Source organism: Exophiala viscosa (genome assembly GCF_022695815.1).
Source record: "Exophiala viscosa unplaced genomic scaffold EDD37scaffold_4, whole genome shotgun sequence".
In the NCBI taxonomy this organism is placed as follows: domain Eukaryota; kingdom Fungi; phylum Ascomycota; class Eurotiomycetes; order Chaetothyriales; family Herpotrichiellaceae; genus Exophiala; species Exophiala viscosa.
The window spans coordinates 455,241-475,298 of record NW_026944356.1 but is presented as its reverse complement, the minus strand read 5'-3'; the positions used below and the strand labels follow the sequence as shown (position 1 = coordinate 475,298).

General features: G+C 51.9%; 7 protein-coding genes across 7 annotated transcripts; 4 read left to right on the top strand and 3 right to left on the bottom strand.

The window, feature by feature from the left end:
• Positions 1–474: 474 nt before the first annotated feature.
• EDD37DRAFT_608257 (uncharacterized protein) lies at positions 475–1,254 on the bottom strand (the record flags this gene model as incomplete). The annotated part of the gene is made up of 4 exons (XM_062815041.1): positions 475–779; positions 829–942; positions 996–1,112; positions 1,164–1,254. The coding sequence occupies 4 exons, from the start codon at positions 1,252–1,254 to the stop codon at positions 475–477; spliced, it is 627 nt and encodes a 208-aa protein (XP_062670662.1).
• A 191-nt stretch (positions 1,255–1,445) lies between these two features.
• On the top strand, positions 1,446–4,096 carry EDD37DRAFT_627955 (translation initiation factor eIF-4B). The gene is made up of 5 exons (XM_062816410.1): positions 1,446–1,770; positions 1,824–1,868; positions 1,945–2,031; positions 2,090–2,377; positions 2,429–4,096. The coding sequence occupies exons 1-5, from the start codon at positions 1,740–1,742 to the stop codon at positions 3,598–3,600; spliced, it is 1,623 nt and encodes a 540-aa protein (XP_062670661.1). The 5' UTR covers positions 1,446–1,739; the 3' UTR covers positions 3,601–4,096.
• An 85-nt stretch (positions 4,097–4,181) lies between these two features.
• Positions 4,182–10,918, top strand: EDD37DRAFT_627946 (uncharacterized protein). Its single transcript, XM_062816409.1, has 3 exons — positions 4,182–4,321; positions 4,484–5,643; positions 5,694–10,918. The coding sequence occupies exons 1-3, from the start codon at positions 4,255–4,257 to the stop codon at positions 10,701–10,703; spliced, it is 6,237 nt and encodes a 2,078-aa protein (XP_062670660.1). The 5' UTR covers positions 4,182–4,254; the 3' UTR covers positions 10,704–10,918.
• A 451-nt stretch (positions 10,919–11,369) lies between these two features.
• Positions 11,370–12,397, top strand: EDD37DRAFT_679958 (oxidoreductase; the record flags this gene model as incomplete). Its single annotated transcript, XM_062819701.1, has 4 exons — positions 11,370–11,448; positions 11,514–11,947; positions 12,012–12,209; positions 12,262–12,397. The coding sequence occupies 4 exons, from the start codon at positions 11,370–11,372 to the stop codon at positions 12,343–12,345; spliced, it is 795 nt and encodes a 264-aa protein (XP_062670659.1). The 3' UTR covers positions 12,346–12,397.
• On the bottom strand, positions 12,273–14,194 carry EDD37DRAFT_361768 (uncharacterized protein). Its single transcript, XM_062811861.1, has 2 exons — positions 13,629–14,194; positions 12,273–13,581 (listed from the first exon to the last, which is right to left on the bottom strand). The coding sequence occupies exons 1-2, from the start codon at positions 13,858–13,860 to the stop codon at positions 12,449–12,451; spliced, it is 1,365 nt and encodes a 454-aa protein (XP_062670658.1). The 5' UTR covers positions 13,861–14,194; the 3' UTR covers positions 12,273–12,448.
• A 259-nt stretch (positions 14,195–14,453) lies between these two features.
• On the top strand, positions 14,454–16,790 carry EDD37DRAFT_627940 (alpha 1,2-mannosyltransferase). The gene has a single exon (XM_062816408.1). It carries the CDS (start codon positions 14,898–14,900, stop codon positions 16,449–16,451), a length of 1,554 nt encoding a protein of 517 aa, XP_062670657.1. The 5' UTR covers positions 14,454–14,897; the 3' UTR covers positions 16,452–16,790.
• Positions 16,791–19,935, bottom strand: EDD37DRAFT_589800 (microtubule associated protein-domain-containing protein). The gene is made up of 2 exons (XM_062814496.1): positions 19,593–19,935; positions 16,791–19,538 (listed from the first exon to the last, which is right to left on the bottom strand). Exons 1-2 carry the CDS (start codon positions 19,766–19,768, stop codon positions 17,156–17,158), a joined length of 2,559 nt encoding a protein of 852 aa, XP_062670656.1. The 5' UTR covers positions 19,769–19,935; the 3' UTR covers positions 16,791–17,155.
• Positions 19,936–20,058: the final 123 nt, after the last annotated feature.

Here is a 20,058-nt window from a genome sequence, read left to right as displayed (position 1 = left end):
TTGCTTGATTCTGCAGCGCCAAAATCAAAGGGGTTTACTTTGTGGCAGCACATCGTCTCTCGCGATCGACCACAGGTGAAGAAAGCAGGACTTCCCGTTTGCTCAGTCGTACTTAATCCTCACGCCGGCTCACCAGTAATGGGTGTCGAGAGAACCACCAAATCCGGGCTGTCGATTGTTTTTAGTTCCCTCCTTCGTGCCCCTGAGTTGCTTCTGCATCTTCGAGGCCCAGACGGAAGTGGCGGAGGGGGATTGGAGGAGGCCCGCGTCCCATGTCCTACGGGTGTCGCTTTTCATACGTTTTTTGTCCCTCTGACATTATAGGCTCAGGCTGTAGTGGTCGGCATCCAGATGAAAGCATGGCATGTTGGCCATATTGCTGCCTTCGAATACTTGAGCCCTTTGTGCGTGGCTAATACTGTCTGCCAGGACTTGGGCTATGATAGAATTGTGATAATCCGGGTCGTTAACGACTCACTTTGTGCTGTCGTGAGTATGCTCAATACTTGTTGGCATCTGCTGTTTGCTTGCGGTCCGTAAGTTCGCTATTTGATCATCAAGGATTGAGATCTCCGCCTCGACTTTGATTAACTTGTTCAGAAGCAAGTCCTCATATTCCTTATCGGAGAGTGACTTCATCGGAATGAGACCTGCAAGGCCACGTTGTAGAATTGAAGGAAAGCCAATGGACGACCCTTGCGCAAAATTCAGCCCGGCTTGGGTGACGGCTGCTAGTACTCCAAAGATGATGCCACCTGAGCGTATGGCTCCCTTCGGTACTTTACTGGATCAGTTTCCATGCGCAAAAGCCCATATTACACCACTCACAGAATGCTCCGGCCACAGCTCCAGCACATGACCCGCCTATACCACTGGCAACCACTCGGTGGAGGTCATTGTTTGCGGACAGTGATGGTTGTGCGAGTAAAGCACTACGACAGTCTTGTTGATGGTCAGTGGGCCGGTCAGACTCAAAACCCTGACTCCGAACATACAAAAGTAGGTTGATCCTGCACAAAACCATTGCACTCCAGACACAGATGAATACAGCAGCGGTCTTGGAGTCGAAACAAGAATACCAGCTACAGTACCATAGGCCACGCCCAATGCTCCTGCCAGAGGATGTCAGTAACCTACATTGTGATCTCCATGAGGACAATTACCTGTAGCAGTTCCGACGCCTAATGAAGGCAATAATGGATCCAGAAGAGCTCTTTCGGCAGATGATCTCGACTTTGCCTGAAGTTCGGGCATGTTGCCCTCAGATCAGGTGTTCTTGTAACCAGGAAAGAAGAACGGACAGAACCAACGTTGTGTCTCGAGGCTCGGTTGATGCGAAGCGGGTAAATCTGACTCGGCGAGGGATCGGCAATGGACGCATGCCAAGCCCCGATCAGTTCTCGCCCCGGCAGAAAGAGAACGGGACGCAGACTGCACTCGACTCTCGCAGACCTTTCAGTCTTCCTTGAGACTTGCGCCAACATTCCAGGCGCTTCATCAAGACCGTCTATTCTTTCGGTCTCTCATACGTCTAGTCTAGGCACATCCACATACGTGCCGGACCTTGCTTCCACATCAAACCATCAGTTTTGCAGGCAGTCGCACACTTGAGTGCGCCCTGCTAAGAATTTGCAATCATGGGTATGATCATTGACGTATCCATGCGCAACCCTCTCGCATGGGCAGGCATCCTCGGAATCACCTGCTAACGATGGATAGGTCCCAAAAAGAACCAGAAGATGTCCCTCGGGACCTTCTTGCAGGACGAGAGTACGTTCTACCGCGATGTCGGCGGGGTTTACTCAGGTCACTGACTGGTACAGATTATGGATCATGGGCTGACGAGATGGAGGATATGCCTCTTCCATGTATGTTGTTCCATGCTTGACTGCTCTCACTCTCTGCCGACTAGGAGAACCAGACTGACCGACATTGTGATGACAGCCTCGGACAGACCAAGCTACGGATCAGAGCGCCGAACGTTCAGCACAAACACTGGTATGGGTATGGGAATGGGCAATGGGTTCGCAGGTTAGCATACCTTGCTGAGTATCAATTGCGGCAAGCGTTTAACCCCGAGTGGTAATAGACAGACGAGACGGCTATCCTTCGCGCGAACAACTCCCTCTTCCCACTGAGCCTCCATTCACCGCACATCTGGCAAATCTTTCATTTGACGCCACTCAGGGAGACATCAGCGACTTTTTCAGCGACTGCGCGGTCACCAATGTGCGCATTGTAGAGGACAAGATGGATCGCAAACCAAAAGGATTTGGATACGTTGAATTTGGAACTCTGGACGGCCTTAAGGCTGCATTGGCCCTGAGCGGTAGCAACCTTGGTGGTCGTCAAGTTCGTGTCAGCGTGGCGGAGCCGCGTAAGTAATGTGGAAAGGTGGATTATATGTACATGCTGACGAAAGTGACAGCCAAAGACAGAGATTCTTCTCGAGACTTTAGCGACTGGTCAAGAAAGGGGCCTTTGCCCGATCTTCCCAATCAGCGCAGGGTCTCTGAACGACCTAGCGGTGGTTTTGGCGGTGGTCGCAACTTCGACAATATGTCAGACGCAGGCAGTGAGCGCGGCCCTCGTCGTGGTGCCTTCGAACAGGGCGATGGGAAGTCTAGAGATTTCTCGAACTGGGAAAGAAGGGGCCCCTTGTCACCAGTGTCGCCTGCTCCCACTTCACTTCGGGAAGGAGGAAGACAGGGAAGCAGAGAGGGTGGTTTCCGCAGAAACTCGCCAGCCTGGGGTGAGGGCACATCGCAAGACGGTTCGCGACCCCCTAGACGCGAATTTACCGAGCGGCCGCCACCAGAGCGACAACCTACAGCTCCAGAACTCGATAACCAGTGGCGATCTAAAATGCGACCCGATGCTCCAGCAAAAGAATCCACCCCTGAAGCTAGCGAGCCTTCTTCCCCTGGCCCGGCAGCTGCGCCGACGACGAGGCCCAGATTGAATCTGCAGAAGAGGACTGTTTCAGAGGCTGTGCCGGTTGAGTCCCCAGCTCCAGGGTCCGACTCGAAAGCTAGCCCATTCGGTGCCGCACGTCCTGTCAACACAGCCGCCAAGGAGAAGGAGGTGGAAGAGAAGCGACAACTGGCTATCCGGCAAAAGAAGGAATCCGACGAGAAGGCCAAGGCTGACAAAGCTGAGGAGAAGCGCCTGGCCAGAGAGAAAGCCGAGCAGGAGAAGGCAGAGAAACCAACAACCAAGGAGAGCAAGGAAACGAAAGAAGCCCCAGCAAACGACACGACTACGTCCAAGGACGATGATGAGGAAGCCCCACAAGAGGCTACGCCGAAGTTTGACATTCTGCGTCGCGCTGATTCGGACAGGAATGACATGGTTGCAGAAGATGAAGAGGAGGGCGAGGAGCATCTCCCGGTCGATGACAAAGCTGTCAAACCCAAGGAAATTGTACAAGATGCCCCAGCCAAGGCCAATGGGTCGTGGCGCAATGCTAAAGCACCACAAGCTGCTCCCGAAGGAACCACCACGGCGGAGCTGGAAGAAGAGGGATGGAGCACTGTCTCGAAGCCAACCAAGCAACGCAACAACCGCCGAAACTATCCGTCTCGAGCGATTGCCTCATGATTTGATTGAAATGTTGAGGCCATTGATGCACTTGTTGAGAAGAAGTTGAAGCGGACCTGCTTGTGGCTTGTGGCGGCCTTGTACGTTCTAAGTGTCTGCAGACCTTCGGGTGGCATGCCTGGTGGCGGTACTGATCAGGACGCGGAACTCTACGATTTTGGCTACATGCTGCTCTTACTCTCGCACACGCTCTCCGATTCAATGCAGGCTGCGGGATCGCTTCCCTTGTTCCAGCATTGTGGAGTTTCGGAAAAGTGCTGGAGTGCAAACTGGGCAAGATTGCAAGCAAACAGGCGTGGAGGTGGCTAGGGTTTCAAAAAGGGATTAATTTCTCGACTCGCATTTGCACATGTATTTTGTACACAGGCTCTAATCTCAGTCATGAGAGCACGATAGAGAATGACCTTTCTACAATGTCCCGGGTACTCCTGAATGTTCGCAGTGACAGTTGGATGAACTGGTAATGAGCAACAATACTGAGTAGGCGGTAGTCCAGTATCAGCCAATCATAATTCAAGAAAGTTGTTTGTCGCCAAGACCACAAAATCGACCAAATATTCACTGGCACGGGTGAGGGTCGAACGTCCTCAAAAGTGATTCAAGTTCTGTATCCGATTTCTTCTACGAATCCTTCTTTGTTATGGCAAAGAAACGATGGCGAAGAGCTTGGACGACTTGATCGAGTTTTTACTCGAACAGATTGCCATCAGTGGAAGTCGAGGTTAGTGTCATTCCGTATTCGATCTTTGGATGTTGTGGTTGGTCTCATTCCAACGCGACCTGCCCCACACTCCCTCCGCTCTCATTCATGCATACATTCCTCCGACAAAGATGGGTCTATCTTTCAGGGGATATCACTGACCTCTTACCTGCGTATGAATAGGTCTCTCCGTCAATGAAATCGCAGACTTTGCTACTTCGTTCTACAACACGACCGACAATCAGAATGAGTTGCACAAACCGGACGACGCCTCAGCCACCAATGTCACCGTCGATCGCCGTCTGCTGGAGCGAATCTGGACATGGCTGGGACGACTTTCCGATGTGTCCATTGGCGAGTACAAGCAGTATAATCAGACTAGCCTAGGTCAAGTTGTGCTGCAGTTCCCAGGGTATCTCCATGCGACCTTTGATAAGACCACCCAACCGGTCGATAAACTCCCAGACGACGCCTCCCCGGAGAACGCCTCGGAGAATCCAAAAGCTAAACAAGGGAAGCACCGCACTCGTCCAGTCGAAGGTCCAAGGTTCCATGTCAGCGAAGAACGAGTGTATCAGGCGATATGTGGTCATCTTCCGGACATCGCCAAGGTTGGCCCGTTGGAATTCGATCTCCTGTCCCATATTGCTGTGACGCGCTCAGATGGAATTCTACAGGGCGAACTCGTCAGGGCCTCTGGCCAGGATAAGCGTTCCGTACCCAAACGTACCGATGCTTTACAGAGAAAGGGTTACATTCTGAAGGAAATTGTGTATCAACGGGGAACACGGACAAGTCGCCTGATTCTCAAGAAGTTTGCCGCTTCCTCCGGCACATCCGGCGACCATGCTGAAAGGAAGTCGACCATACGAGATGCTGTTCGACGAGTATTCGAAGTTCTATCCGACCGGCCTCTCGTCCCGCAGAAGGCGATTGCAGAAGCATTGAACCTGGAGTCCCCAGCAGAGTTGGCAGTTCTGGTCAAAATCATCCGTCGACTTGAACGTCTGAAATGTGTCAAGAGAGTGAGAACAGCGACTGGACCTTCCGCCACCTCTGGAGATTTGCAGAACTACGTTCAGATCTTACGTCCTCTTGAGCCCGAGGACATGGAGAACTTTGACACGGATACGTTATGTATGGATCAGACCATTGAACACTTATCTGCACGATCCGAATCTGAGTCCCAGGTCGATCCTCCGACACCAGCTGGAATATCTGAAGATCAAACGGAAGAAGAGCAAACTAGGCGCCATCTTGCAAGATGGAACCCTGACCGCTTAATGCCCAACGCGGTGCACGATGCTGCCTGTCTTGCTGGCCATGAAGGACTGACAAACACGGTAAGATGGCTATTGCGACATCAACCCTTTATCATGCTAATCTCACATAGACCTCTAGACAGTTGATCACCGGTCTTTTCGTTCAACGCACAATGGAGTCACTGCTTATGCGTGTCTCATGCAAATCATTGGTCGTGCAGCCATCACATATACGCCACCTTGCGATTGTTAGGACGGTTGCCGTCAACGACGGCGTAACTCAATATATCCACTACCCTTGGCAAACGTTCTGCGAACTGGTTGACGAAAAGGGGTTGGACATAAGCCAGATACCAGGGGCAAAGCAAGCCTTGAATTCTAGGCACCAAGGTCGATCTGGTATTGTCAGTGATCAGGAGCCTTCAGAAGGGAGGGATACAAATGAGTTCGGCTTTCCTCCTCAAGGCTCGATCCCTCTCCAAGTCAGAAATGGAGAAGTGGACTTCTCGACACTGTTGGGAAGTGTTGCTGCAGGAGACTTTATGCCACGTATTGGTGAAACCATTGTCGTTAAGCAAGCCGACGGCAGCTTTGCCATCTCGTTGCGAGAAAACATGCCAGGGAAAGCGGGATCGCTACTGATTCGTCAGCAACCCAGACCTCAGACCCCTAGAACTCCGAAGCGAGCGGTAAGAAACTCACCAGGGGTGGAGATCGTCAAAGGTCGTCCCCGAAAGTACATGCGAGGTACAGAAAGCTTTTGGCGGAGAGTGTTCAAACAAGTCCGCACAGACTCTGGGATCCCACCCACTATAGGTTGGGCAGGAATCATGAACGATCCGGGCGGGTTGGACCTCTACGCTCGTCGTCCTGTCAACTTTGATGAAACACTCTTGGAAGCTATTGCTGCCGGGCTACCAGAGCCTCACTTTCCCGAACACATCAATGATGCTTGGATCACCTCGACCAAGGAGATCCTCAACCGCTCATCAGATGGCCTATACATAACTCCAAGAGGCTTACGCCACGACAGTGCGAAGCAGAAATCCCAGATTGTGATCATGAGAAGCAGTCGTCTGAGCGAGGTCGACCTTTATGACAGGACACAAGTGCATCCGTTTCGATTGATATCCTCGAGCGCTGCACATAGTTTCGCCTATCGAAGATACTATCCCTCACCTCCGGTGGGACAGTCATCGACGAAGATCACTGACAATGCGTCCGCAGACAAAATCAAGTCTCCAAAGAAGAGGGCCAAATCGATCGGCAAACCAGGTCCGCCAGTTGGTGTGTTCTATGAGGAGCGTCCTCCAGCCGAGCCCTCAACAGCAGAGTCACATGCGCACCATGAGACCGTCATTGCCTTAGATACTCATATGGATACTACAGACGAAGAGCTTGAACCTCCTCCAAATACTGATCAGCCTTCCACATCCGTCAGCCTTAATTCGGCCATACGCCCCTTAGCGCCAAATCAAGTGCAATCTATCCAAGGGCTTGCCAAAGAAACAACGCACGGAGCCGAACACGCCTCAGAGAGATCTCGGGCTACTCCTTCCGCAAAGAGGCCAAGGTCCCCATCAGTCACAATCACAGACCTTGCGAGGCCATCCAGGAAACGAAAGTTGACGCACAAGGCAGTTGAACTGTTGGACTCATCAGGCGATCACGATTCTCCGCTCCTGCTCGGACCCTCCATACCCCAAGGAGACAGCACAAGTGAGGCAACAGAGCATCACCTTGCGTCGGGCGATCAGGGTCAAATTCAACCACTGGCGCAGGAGGCTCCAACTAAGCAGGAAACACCAGAGGAAGATCGGGTTCCCCGTCTCTTTGTCGAAATCCCGCCAAGAGCAGCTGAGCCTCATACAGAAGATGAACGAACGCTACCAACCACAAATCAAGGATGGCGAGGCGAGCAGCGGATTGTAGCACAACAGCCTCCGGCGACGCTTACTGAGCCAGTACAAGAACCAAGCTCGGCCCATCCCACGGTCAGCCGGGTTCAACCTATCCCACAAGTTCAACACAATTCGAGCATTACCCAACCGGAGGAACCATTTGTGAGTGTCGAGACTAAGGGGAATGCGCAAGCCACTGCTATCCCGGAGGAGTCTACCAGAAAGAAGATTGTTACCCGAACGAAGAGACGTCGTGAGGACTTGTCTTCCGACTCTGAGGCTCCCGCCACACCAGAAAAGCGTGGGAAGCGTAGCGACCACCAGAGAGCCAATGCCTTGTGTCGCAAAATTGTCCTGCAGCTGGTTTCGGAGACATCGGGCGTGGTGCCCAATGATGCTTCCACAATCAGACGAATATCTGCACCTCGCTGGCAAGAAGCTGGACAGGAAGATCGACCCCAGTTGAAAGCCATTAAGGCCAACATCAAAAGCCTCTGCGAACAGAGGAAATTACGACAGGTCATGTTCACTTTTCGCGGTAAGAATGGCATGATGCTCAAACGAGCAGTCTTGTTTTTGCCGAACATCAGTCCTGAGTCGCCTCTTGTTCAAGAAACGAAGCAGAAAATCATCGATAATCAGCCTGCTGATTATATCCCGCCGGAGTGGATAGATGAGGGCAACCGCGTTCCTTTGGTTGGGAAAAAGCAACAGGCCACGATTTCGGATGATGAAGACACTCCAAGCAAAAGACGACGTACCTCCACGGCTGCAAGTGAGGTGTCTGGTAGGACACCAAGGACACCCAGAGGACAAAGATGGTCATTGGCGACCAGTGTCACTCCAATTGAGGATCTAACAATGCCGCCGAACACAAGGAGCATGTCGAGAGTGTCGACGCCACCACCGGCTGCTGAGACAGCTGCCACTGGTTTTCTCACGCTTAAAGTGCCACGAATAGGCACACTCCCGTCGGTTCAGATTTACAACTGGCGCACGGAGACACCTGTTACTGCGCTACGATTCGAAACAGCCGCTCCAAATCCACCAAACTCTACTAGTGTCACAGCATCCAGACGTGGTCGAAAGCCTCGAAAGCCGGCAAATCGTCCACCTGGTCGTACAGTCGTCTGGGCAGGTAGTAATTCTCAATCATTCCCGTCGTCCCTGAACGACATCCTGGACCTCCCAAACCTCAAAGTCCCGTTCGAACATGTCCAATCCGACGATTCCGAATGGCAACGCTTTGCTTGCGAGGTCGAAGGAGTTCGTGCTTGGGAAGAACAGGAGACAGAGGCGGCGACCGCAAATCGGTCCAAATACGCCTTCATCAATCACACTGTACCTGGAGCATTATATGCAGAAGCAAGCAGCCCTGAGACGACCACCTTCGCCGGTCTTGTCCAATTCGACCAGGATGGTGACGGGTCCGTGCTTCCCCATCCTTCCCCAGAGTCCTGGCCAGTCTTCGCTTCTGCGCTGCGGGCTGCTCCAGAACAAATGGAGCGCATCGCGGGAGCAGCGCCTGACGAAGCAACAGCTACGCCGGATTCCGAGATGCCGCCACCAGTGGGCAACGAACCAGCGGTGCGCCGGTCAGGACGGGCTCCCAGACGTAAAGCTGTGGTCGACGAATTTGGGTTTGGACCACATCCCAAACGACAGAAGAGAGGAACCCGTACTCCGCGCGCTACGCCTGGCCGTCGCACCCTGACTGCAGCTACCGTCACTCCCACCAGGCTGACTCGGGCACCTCAAATCCTTCGGGCGATGCCGGAAGGCGCGATCTATCGCATTGTCGTGTCTGTAGTTGTTGTGCGCACATTGGCAGGAGGCATCCAGAGCAATATCGACTGGCCACTGGTTATGACCATGTTCCCCGATCAGGATGAAGAATTTGTCCAGGCGCGGTGGAAGACACTGGCGAAGAGATACGCGCACGACATCAACGGTCTGACCGAAAGTCTTCAGTTCAAATACCTTGACGCACTCGAGAAAGACGAGGTTCCATCCGTCAATCTCGAGGACCTCAAAGCTACCGACTGGCCCGGGATCGTGGACTGGGCACTCCAAAAGCTCGACAGGTTCGACACAAAAGAAGTCGACGATTTGCCGGCCACGCAAGAAGAGGTCCTGTACACAAACACTCTGACCTTCTTCGAACCTAGGCCATATCACAGCGTCCTTGGGTATGGCGCCCTGTTAACCAACCCAGTGAAAGAAGACCTCGTTGCCAGCCTCCCCTTCGCAGGAGCGCAGAAGGCTACAATCGAAACAGATCTCCACTATCGACCATCTTTCGAGCTCGCAATGTCCGATCCGAAGCTGCATCTCGCAAAGTCCTGGGTTTTCGCGACTGTTCTCACTCCCGAAGATGGATTTGATCCAATACTCGCCCAGGCGAAGCTTTCATCGCTAGCCTCAGAGCCTGGAGAATGCGAGGATCTCGTCCACCGCGCCCTGAAGGTCCTACAAGACGAGAAACTCGTTCAGCGTGCACACAAGGAGAGACACTCCACTCAACTCGCCAGCCTGCGCACATGGGAAGGATCTCGACGGCTGTACGAACGTTTCGAAGAGCGTCGCAGCATCAACGCGCAAATGCTCCAACGTGCCGCACGGTATAAAGTTGACGTCCTTGACCCTGCGTTCGCGAAAGGTGAGAGTGTGCCCTTTGAGAATGATGGCATTGTGGACGACGGCGTGATGGTCGCGGTGCTGAATCTCATGGCGATGGGTATGGTTCGGGCCAAGCCTGGTGCCGACGTGCCGAGGACACGGTATGGTTTGGAGTGGGAGAAAAATGGATATCAAACGAAGAAAATGGATAAGAAAGTGCTCAACTTTGGGGTCGATATTGTGCCGACTAGCGCATATGTTCCTGATGATCCGAAGTTTGGGGATCGCAAGATACCTGTACCCCGGGGAGGCGCCGATGAGCCTGACGGCTTGATGCCGCCTTGGGTCGATATCCATGGATCTGTACAGACGGGTCTATGGGAGATGTTTCTTGGTGGTGTCATTGGGCTCGTTTCGCAGCTGCCCGGGATTTCGGCGCTGGAAATCTCGAGGGCGCTTACCTTCGCGTTGGACGAGGGTGGGGTCGAATCAATTATGGATTGGTGTGTTGCGGCTGGGTTTGCAAAAGTGGATGGTATTTCGGGAGGATTTGAGACGACGGAGTGGTGGTGGTTGTGTATTTCAAGGGGGAGCGATGATGGGTGGGTGTGGAATGCTTGAGTGCGATGTTTTATGATTTACAAGGGCTGGCGCAGGAGGACATTCGACTACTAAGCGTGGCGTCGAGGTGCGGGCACGGAGGTATGGCTTGCTATTTACATTGGGCTCTATGGGCTGGCGTTTCGGGCTTTTTCAGGATGGCAGGGGGGCAACTACATGCAAGATACCCCAACTATGTACCACGACATGAGCAATGAGAGCTGATGCAATTTAGAGCTGATTGACTATATTCATTCGGTCTCCTGAGTCATGACTTACGGTTCAACGTCCTTGTGAGGTCTTCTGCAAGTACTGTTGGTCTACGACTCTAATTCGAAGCGTTCTTCCGAAATAGGCAAGAGAGGTGAACTGGTGGTGTCAACAGAGTTTCGCGTATCGGAGGATGATGGGGGAGCAATCGACTATTTGACCGCGCTTACCGCCCTTGCCTCTGCAAGTTCATGAACGTCGCAAACGAGTACCGACCTCGACTTCCTGGTACCTATCACCTTGTTATTGTATATATACGTGCAACCCTCCAGAAGTTTAGGACTCTGAGGACGACAATCCTTATCTTATCAGTGATATCTGACCCTGCTCACTATACCATACCAGTTCGACCAACGATTCGTTGACATTAACGGCAACATCTGAGCCAACCACGATCCGCATTCCAGATAACCAGCCATGGTCTTCCTCCCCAAGCCCGGCGACGCTCACGTCCTCGACCTGTTCAGTCTAAAAGGCCAAGTCGCCGTAGTTACAGGTCAGTATCAATTCCAGCCCGTCCCTACCTACTGCCTGGCCATGTCTCCAGTCTGACATGCAAAGGCGGCAACCGCGGCATCGGCCTCGAAGTCGTCAAAGCCTTGGCCGAAGCAGGCGCATCCGTCGCCATCATCTACCGGAGCTCCAGTTCCGCCCATGAAATAGCATCTCAACTATCGTCCCAACACGGCACCACCATCCGCGCATATCAATGCGACGTCAGCGATGAATCCGCCGTCGACAAGGTCTTTGATGAAGTTGTCAAGGACTTTTCCAAAATTGACATCCTGGTCGCCAACGCTGGGATATGCTATAATGTGGCCGCCGAGGATATGACAACGCAGCAATTCCGATCGGAGATGGGCGTCAACTTCGACGGGCCGTGGTTCTGCGCGCGTAGTGCGAGTCGGTACTTCAAGAAGCAAGGGTCTGGAAATGTCATTTTCACGACGAGCATCAGCGGGATGATTGTGAATATCCCGGATAAGCAGGCTATTGTGAGTTTACCCCTGCCTCTCTTCCAGTCTGTGGAAGTGTCTCAGCTAATCTGCCCGTCCGTAGTACAATGCATCGAAGGCCGGTCTGATTCATCTTGTGAAGAGTCTGGCGATAGAATGGATCGACTTTGCCCGGGTGAACTGCGTTAGTCCGGGGTATATCGCCACTGATATGTTGATGGCGGAACCTCAGGAGCTGAGAGATAAGTGGGTTGCCCTTACGCCGGCGAAGAGGATGGGCGAGACATATGAGTTGAAAGGGGTAAGTTGGATGACCCAACGTTGACCACTTGTGAGCTGACTGAAATGAACAGGCGTTTCTCTTCTGTGCGTCAAATGCGTCCAGCTTCATGACTGGCGCAAATATTGTTGTTGATGGTGCGTATACGATTCCGTAGAAACCCCATGCAAGGCCCAGGCTCGAGCATGAAGCATCCGGTGGCATCACATCGTCAAGTGTCGTAAAGTGTCGTAAACATGTCGGCATTGTTCCTTTGCTGTTCAAGGGTGAACTTCATGAAATGCCTCTTGCGTAACGGCAGCTTCGTCATACGCCAGTCTCGATAACGTACCCATGCTCTCATCCCAGAAAAAGGTTTTCAGATATCCTTCCAACTCGTCCCACTGCCGGAATTCTGGCCATCTAACGACGGCCTGCTGAAGCAGTGGTATCCACTGTGCAGTCGGTCGTTGCGCGTATTTCAGGAGTTCGACAACCATCATCAAAGTCCAGACATGACACTTAGGACCAAAAGCCGTGAGGGTTGGAGTACGTCGCAGGGCAGATTCAGCGAAAGACTGCAGCACCAACCCACAATAACCGGTGACGACCTCATGGAAGTGTATCAACCGTAGTAAGTAACAGTACACGACGAGTCCATGGCACAAGTTCCGTTCTGTTTCCGTGACTCGCCAGATTAAAGGGGAGTGCAAGATCTCGAGGGTCGTCTGTATCCTGTGTTCCAAGCTCGCATCGATAGTCAGGTACTTTGGACCATTCAACTGAGCTGTCGTGGCAGTCAAATCGCTTAGAAGCCGTATCGTTTGGAGAGACAGCACACCGGTAAGAGCGACGTCGCAAAAGCCCGGAGGGATATTTGAGAGTATTTGACAGACTTCTGGTGTGAAAGGATGCTTCAGGTATATTGGACTCTGCTCGCTCTGCTCGGTTGTGGGCACGGATGCTGGGAGACTTGACCATAGAGACTCATAAACGAAGACAACGGCACGAAGCTGTCGTTCTAAAGGCGTATTCTGGCTCATGCCACCTCGGAGTTTGATCATGTGTTTCAGCCCCATGGTGTGAGCCGCAGCTGCCGCATGGTCACCTAGGATATATTCGATGGTCCCGAGAACAGATGCTGCCAGAATGGTCGAGTCTTGGATGCATTGATCCGGGCTCCGCAACCGCGCCTGTAATTTAGTTATGGCATTGCCTCTATGGCGGATGAAAGCTTTGTCAGCGTTTGCGGATTCACCACGGTCGGCCAAAAGCGCGGCTCTGCTCAGAGCGATGATGCTTTCAAAGTAAATGTCGGACTGCAGGGCAAAGGGCCACAAGAGGCTCAGGAAAGGGTTGGGATGGTCTTCGAAAGCAAACGCTGGGCCAAACTTAGGACTCCAATCTTGAATATCTGTTGGAATTAGTGGTGAGGCATTGACTTCCATTCATTCAACTCACAGTATAAGACGGTCTGCTCAACGCAGGCGGAGTTAGCTATCGGCAGAGTATTGAAAGGGTCGAATTCTGAATTGTGTAGTGGAGACTTGGGAAGGTCCGTTCGCTTTTCGATGGTCTCAAGAAAAAGACGTAGCTTGGACTTTGAGAACCTGATGTTTGGAAACTTAGATCGCAGCCTGGTGCGCAAGCATGATATCACGGGACTGCTTAGGCTCACGTCTGGATCCTGCATGGTCAATCATGAGAGGAAATCAGAATTCGAGGAGGCATAGTCATGCGAGGAGGCTCCTTTTCTTCCTTGAACCTGGTCATGGGAGAGGGCGACAGGCACGGGCAGGTGTAACTTTACATAAGCTGACCACAGGGGAAGCAAGAGCGCTTCCAGCAATTGCGTCCCTGTGACAGACCTACATTTTGGTCATCGACAAGAGGTAAGGCTTACCTTGCAAACATATTCATATTGATTATTCTGTATGTGGTCGGAGAGTCGGCGAGTGTCCGGGTAAAGAACAATTTATTGCGTTAGTCAGCTGCCACTCAATCAAGTCTACCTAGGCGGGGTTCCCTCGATAGTAAACTTGATAGGCGGTAGGCTAGCGACGACTAGCCCAGGTCCAGTTAGACAGCTCACCTATAGCCTATAGGCCATATTAGGCCTTCAAACCCCCGGAGATGCTCATCCTGGCACACATCATACTTCTATATTTAACCTGAAACCTGTCACCCTCGGTAGAGAGTGTATAGCAGCCAAGCAGTATAGGTTTCATCTTTTGAGCCTCGAGTTCATTGTCTTCAGGTCTGGAACATATCAACCCATAGTACTCCATACGGGTCCAATTGAAACAATATACAATTCAAGGGATTCATGGCACAACTTACCAAGGTAATAAGTCGATAGCCTCGTCATGGCCTACGCGGCCTGCGGATCAGCCTTCTCCTTCTACTTTTGCTTCTTTTGGCACGTGCAACCAGGTTTCTTCCAATCTCCGTACTTTTTCCTCATTCTCAATCTTCCTGGGGGATATTCTTCCCATCTCTCCACTCACCACCAATAAACCCACCCTGTTTTCCCCTTCTGCTATCTTCTGTTCGTTTAAATCATCCCTGCTATTGTACTTAATCCTCGTCTTCTCCACAGGCTGGTCCTTGTTACTTACTCGATACTTCGTCGTCTTTTTCGATCCAATCCCTGTAAATATCAGTCTGCTTTGACTGCGACTGCTGTCCTTTCTCTATCAGCAATGGCTATGAAACGATAATGCTCATAATATGCTCCTACCTCGGTCGACTCGAACGCTGCCGGCTCTATGGCATCGTCGGAAGTCTAGCCTAATTGGCTCACTGCTGGCCCTCATCGCCCTTCTCTTCTTCCTGCAGAATCAATGGCTACGAAACCCTGTCGAACCTGCGTCCGTACCTGTTCCTCCAGAACCACCACGTCCCACGAATTCCCTCCTCAAGAATCAGACCTCCTTCTGGCGAGATCTCTACCTCATAATACTCAATAATGACCCGAACTGCGACAAGCCTCCCGAGGTCGTGGTGCCCCAGAAGTTGGACATCGGATATGACGCTTCTCACGCCCATCCGCGGCCGGACGTACTGTTCATGGAAGCGGCAGACGTCACACGCATGCGCGAGGCACATACCAATTTCATAAACGATCTGAAAAAGACTCCGCCAAAGTTGCCATATGAACCAGGCACTCGAGGGATCGTCATGACTGCTGGCTTCAACCAACTCCCCGTCCTGGTCATTTCCATCCGCATGCTGCGGAGGACTTGGTCACTGTTGCCGGTCGAAGTCATACTAGCCGACCCGACGGATTACGACGAAGAAATATGCGACACCGTCCTACCATCATTGAACGCCAAATGTCTGGTCTTGTCCGAGATCTTTCAAGCCGCCGAGTCGGGTGTATCGATCGACAAGTACCAGTATAAAATCATGGCCGTCCTGTTCTCCTCGTTTGAAGAGGTTCTCCTGCTCGATTCCGATGCTTTTCCCGTCTACAATCCTTTGACCTTGTTCGAAGAGGAACCTTTCAAGAGTACCGGAATGGTTGTGTGGCCGGACTTCTGGTACGCTTCCGAATCCCCATACTACTTCGAGATTGCCAAGATAGGAGACATACCTCTACTCAGCTCTCGAGCCTGCATAGAGTCTGGTCAGCTCATGTACTCGAAAAGCAAACATAGCATGTCCATTATGCTTGCTGCTTATTACAACTTATATGGCCCAACCTACTATTACCCACTCCTCTCGCAGGGCGCTCCGGGTCAAGGCGACAAAGAGACATTCGCATGGGCGGCCGTAGCCCTAGGCGAAGATTTCTATCCGGTTCGTGAACACGTCATGGCTCTCGGTCGCTTCGATACCAACGGTCAATATAAGGGAAGTGCCATGGCCCAGCACGATCCCATGGCGGATCATGCCTACATGAAAACCCATAATGTCCCTGTGCATCCAGGTGGAGACATACTTGACAATCCATTCGACATCCGGCCCAGCCACGTGAGGCCTTTTTTCATCCACGCCAATTTCCCCAAATTCGACCCCTCGACCATCTTCAACGCCCTTAGTCCCACTCACGATAGCAACGGGTCAGCTGTGCGTTGTTGGATGGACGAGGAACGTGCCATTGAACTTTTCGGGGTCGATGTCGAACGCGCCTTTTGGGAAGAAATCATGGGTACGGCCTGCGAATACAACTTCGGCTGTTGGAAGGGCAGGCAGGGCATTTGCGACCGTACTAGGGACCATTTCCTGGAAGTCTTTCATCAGATGCCAAGTGAGTCCCGCCCAACAGACCAGGAGTCGTGATATGTACATGGATGGCGCGGACTGACCATCCTTCGGGCACTGATATCTTGATCTTTGAGATCTGTATATGTTTGAACTTCATGCACATGTAGCATGTATGGACTGATATTGGTTGTTATCTAGGATGGGGAATGGGTAATACAAAAGGTAACGACATTTTCCGACTTTTGAATGAATACAAATAAGATACCTAGACAGCATTTGAGAACAATTGGCATCCTTGGGCATGTTTGTGAAATGAGACACGGGAGATGTAGCCAAGCAATCTTGAGGGCTTCTTAAAAGAGTAGAAACATGCGGCATACTGTAGGAAGACATGATACTGACAGGAGTGATCATTGATCATCATTATGTGAACTTTCACCGTTGACAAAAGTACATTGGATTCTCAATGTAATGTAAGTTCCCTTAACTCGAACCGAAAGAAAAGAAAAACCCCTCCAGTTTCTGTTTGTTGTACGTGTTCGTTCATCAGACAAAACTCCCGTGCTCTCAGCCTCGCCCCCAAAAAAGCCACCTTGATTTCTGTACACTCATACACCAGACACCAACATTCCTGAAATCCCATATCCCAGTAGACTCAAAATTCTCAATTCGTGAACATCATTATGGCGCAAAACCGACTCTGGACCCTCCATCAACTTTTTGTTCGCATAAACAGACAAAGTCCGACCTCAGCACAGCATCGGCTAGAAACGGCAACGTTAGTACGTCTCTTCCAACTCAGTGCTCCACGCAGCCTCGCTCTCCTCCCCAGCACTGTGCGCGTGTAAAGCCGTGCTCAAGTTCTCATCCGACACGTCTCTAAACTGTCCGTATTGCTGAGCTTGATGGCTAGCATGAGGCTGTACTCGCGTCTTCGCTGGTGGAGGGGCCATTTGTCCGGCAAAAGCGCTTGCTGCGCTTCTGTTCGCATTCAGATTGTGGTTCATGCCTAAAGCATTCGTGGTGGCCACGTTCGCTTGTTGGACCTTGGAATAATATGTAGCGCGGACGTCGCGTTCGGGTTCCATTTCTGAGCCATCGGAAAACGTCTCCCAGTTTTCACTGCCGCTCGCTGTGGTGCCTGTGGTCATATTGGAGGACGTGTTCGAGGTCTGGCGAGATACAACCGTTGAAGGCGGTGCAGATGGGTTGTGCCGGATGCTGTGGCTGTGTATTGATGTCGATGAAGAGTGTGAGGGTTGCTGTTGTTGGGCGTGAGGGGCGAAATACCGCTGCACAGCTGGCTGCGCTTCTTGGCTACGATTCAATAACGAAGCTGACATGTACGACATCCTCTCTCGATCATCATATACGTCTTCGGGACTCGTTGGTACGACGTATCGACTGCTTTCGTTGGAGCCTGTGGAGACAACGCTTGCTGGACGGTTTGATGCGGGATGCTGGTGTTGCCCAAGGATGCTATGTGCTTGTGGCTGTTCTTGTGGAGGCACAAAAAGATCCCTCATCCTTGGAGGCGGAGCGCGAGGTGGTCCCATAGTCCCGGTGCTCTGCGCAAAATTCTGCGGAACTTCAAGCTGGGAATGTTGAGAAGAATGATGTGGCGCATTCCGTCGTTCGGGAGAATTGTTCCCATGCTTGAGGTTGCTTAAGGGTGCACGAGCTGGAATCTTCGAAGGAGACTTTTGCGCCGCGGGTGCTGCGATTGCTGGTGCTGGTGCAGCATGTTGCCTCATTGTACCAGGTCTACTGCTGGTGGGAGTCTTCGCATTCGAACGTGGAATTGTCCCCTTCATTACGCTGACTGGTCGACTTGGTGGAGCGGACTTTGAAGAACTGGCAGCTGGCTTCGAGGGATGAGCTGGTGCAGGTGTTTTCGATCTTGGTGGGAGCCCATTGGGTGTCTTTGATCGGGCAGGTGGTGCTTTCACTTCCGCCTCTTCAAGCTCGTCGAGGAATCTCTCCCCGTGTATGAGGAAAGGTCTGCCGTATTCGTCCTCATACTTCTGCAGAACCTTCGTTAGGTCCGCTGTGACCTTTGGTAGGTCTTTTGCAATTCTCTTTCTCATCTTCTCCTCCCTCAGTAATTTGCCAGGATCTCGCTTCTCGCCCTTCTGCGGCTTCAGCATCAGTCTCGAGGCGTCAGCGGCAGATGCTGCAAGAGCGTCACGGTCTGCGAGGAGAAATTGGTACTTCTCGACGGCAGCTAGAATTGGCGCACGCTGTTCTTTCAGCGTGGTAAGTCGTTCGATTTCCGCTTCGTGCGCTGACAACAGGGCATCACTGTAGACGTCCGAGAATGCTGGTGTGAAGTCGAGCATCTCTTCTTCCGAGAAGAACAGTGAATCCCAAAGCTCTTGAAGTCTGACCCGAGCATCTTCGACAAACAGGTGAAGATTCTGTCTCTTCAACTCATTCAGTCTAGCAAGCTCGTCTTCGAATTCGTTGATGGTCCGCAATCCACAGCCGCGGTTAGCAGCCAGGAAGGCTTTCCTATCTGCTTCTTTGATACCAAGTCGATCCCATAGATTCTCAATGTTCTTTTTCACATCACTCAGCCTCTTTTCGCGTGCCTTTTTCTCGTCCAGCAACTTGTCACGCCGACTCCTTAGCCGGTCGACGTCGGCCTGGTGAAGACCGAGTTGTTCGGGAGTGTCGCGGTAGTGTTGTACTATCAGTGAGTCCGTTTGTGCTTGTGGAGTGCCCAGTTCGGACCATAGGCGCACAATCTCCTCCGCTGTTTGCTGAACAACAACCACTCTCTTGTTGTATTCGTCGTATACTCGGGTAAACTCATCGTCGAGTGTGGTGACGTACGAGGGAGACAGGTCGAAGTTGGGTGGGCAGGAATTGGAGGAAGTCGGCGGCAGTCTGATCTTAACGAAGGAGGATTCGAGATGGGATGAGTATGACTCGAGGGCTTGTACAAGCTTCTTGACTTGTTCGAATCGTTCGCGGTGTAGTCTGCTGACTATGTTGTATTTCTCTTTCAGGTCGCGCAAACAATCAATCAAAGGGTAAGTAACTCGCAAGCCAGTGCTGTCCAGATCGTAGCCTCTGTCCTTTTCGTCGTCTAGCGACGCCTCCATCTGTTTTATTGTCTTGATGATGTTCTGTGCTTCCTCCGACATTTGGTTCTTCTCCCTAACACCAATGATTAGCAGAGCAGGCAGAAGCGACATGGTTATGGTAGCATACTGGCTCACCAGCCGTAGCTGATTGTGGAGGGTTTCTGATAGTGCTGCAAAGAGCTCTGCTTCTCTTGACTCGCGCTCATTGCGAGGAACACCTATTTCGTCGAAGATCGAGTGCAATTGGCCGATGATAGTGGTTACTTGCGTCGTCAAGTAACTGGTATCCATTGGCGCAGGCATTTTGGCGACTCAGGCTCTATGGCCGAGCTGTTGAGAAATGATTGTCGATCTGAGATGTGTGTCCGCAGTGGCAAGAATGAAGGATCAGTGAATGCATGGAGAAGACCACCAGGTGGTCGCGGCGTGAATCTTGTCGAATGGTATCAATACGAGAGTCCTGTCATTGGCGAACATCCGTGTTCGAGAAAAGTTGTTGACGGTTTCGCCGTTACGGCAGCAACGCAATTTTCGGCTTATGTAATAAGCTTAATTCTCCGAGCTGCGGATGCGGGGGATCAATTCATTCATTC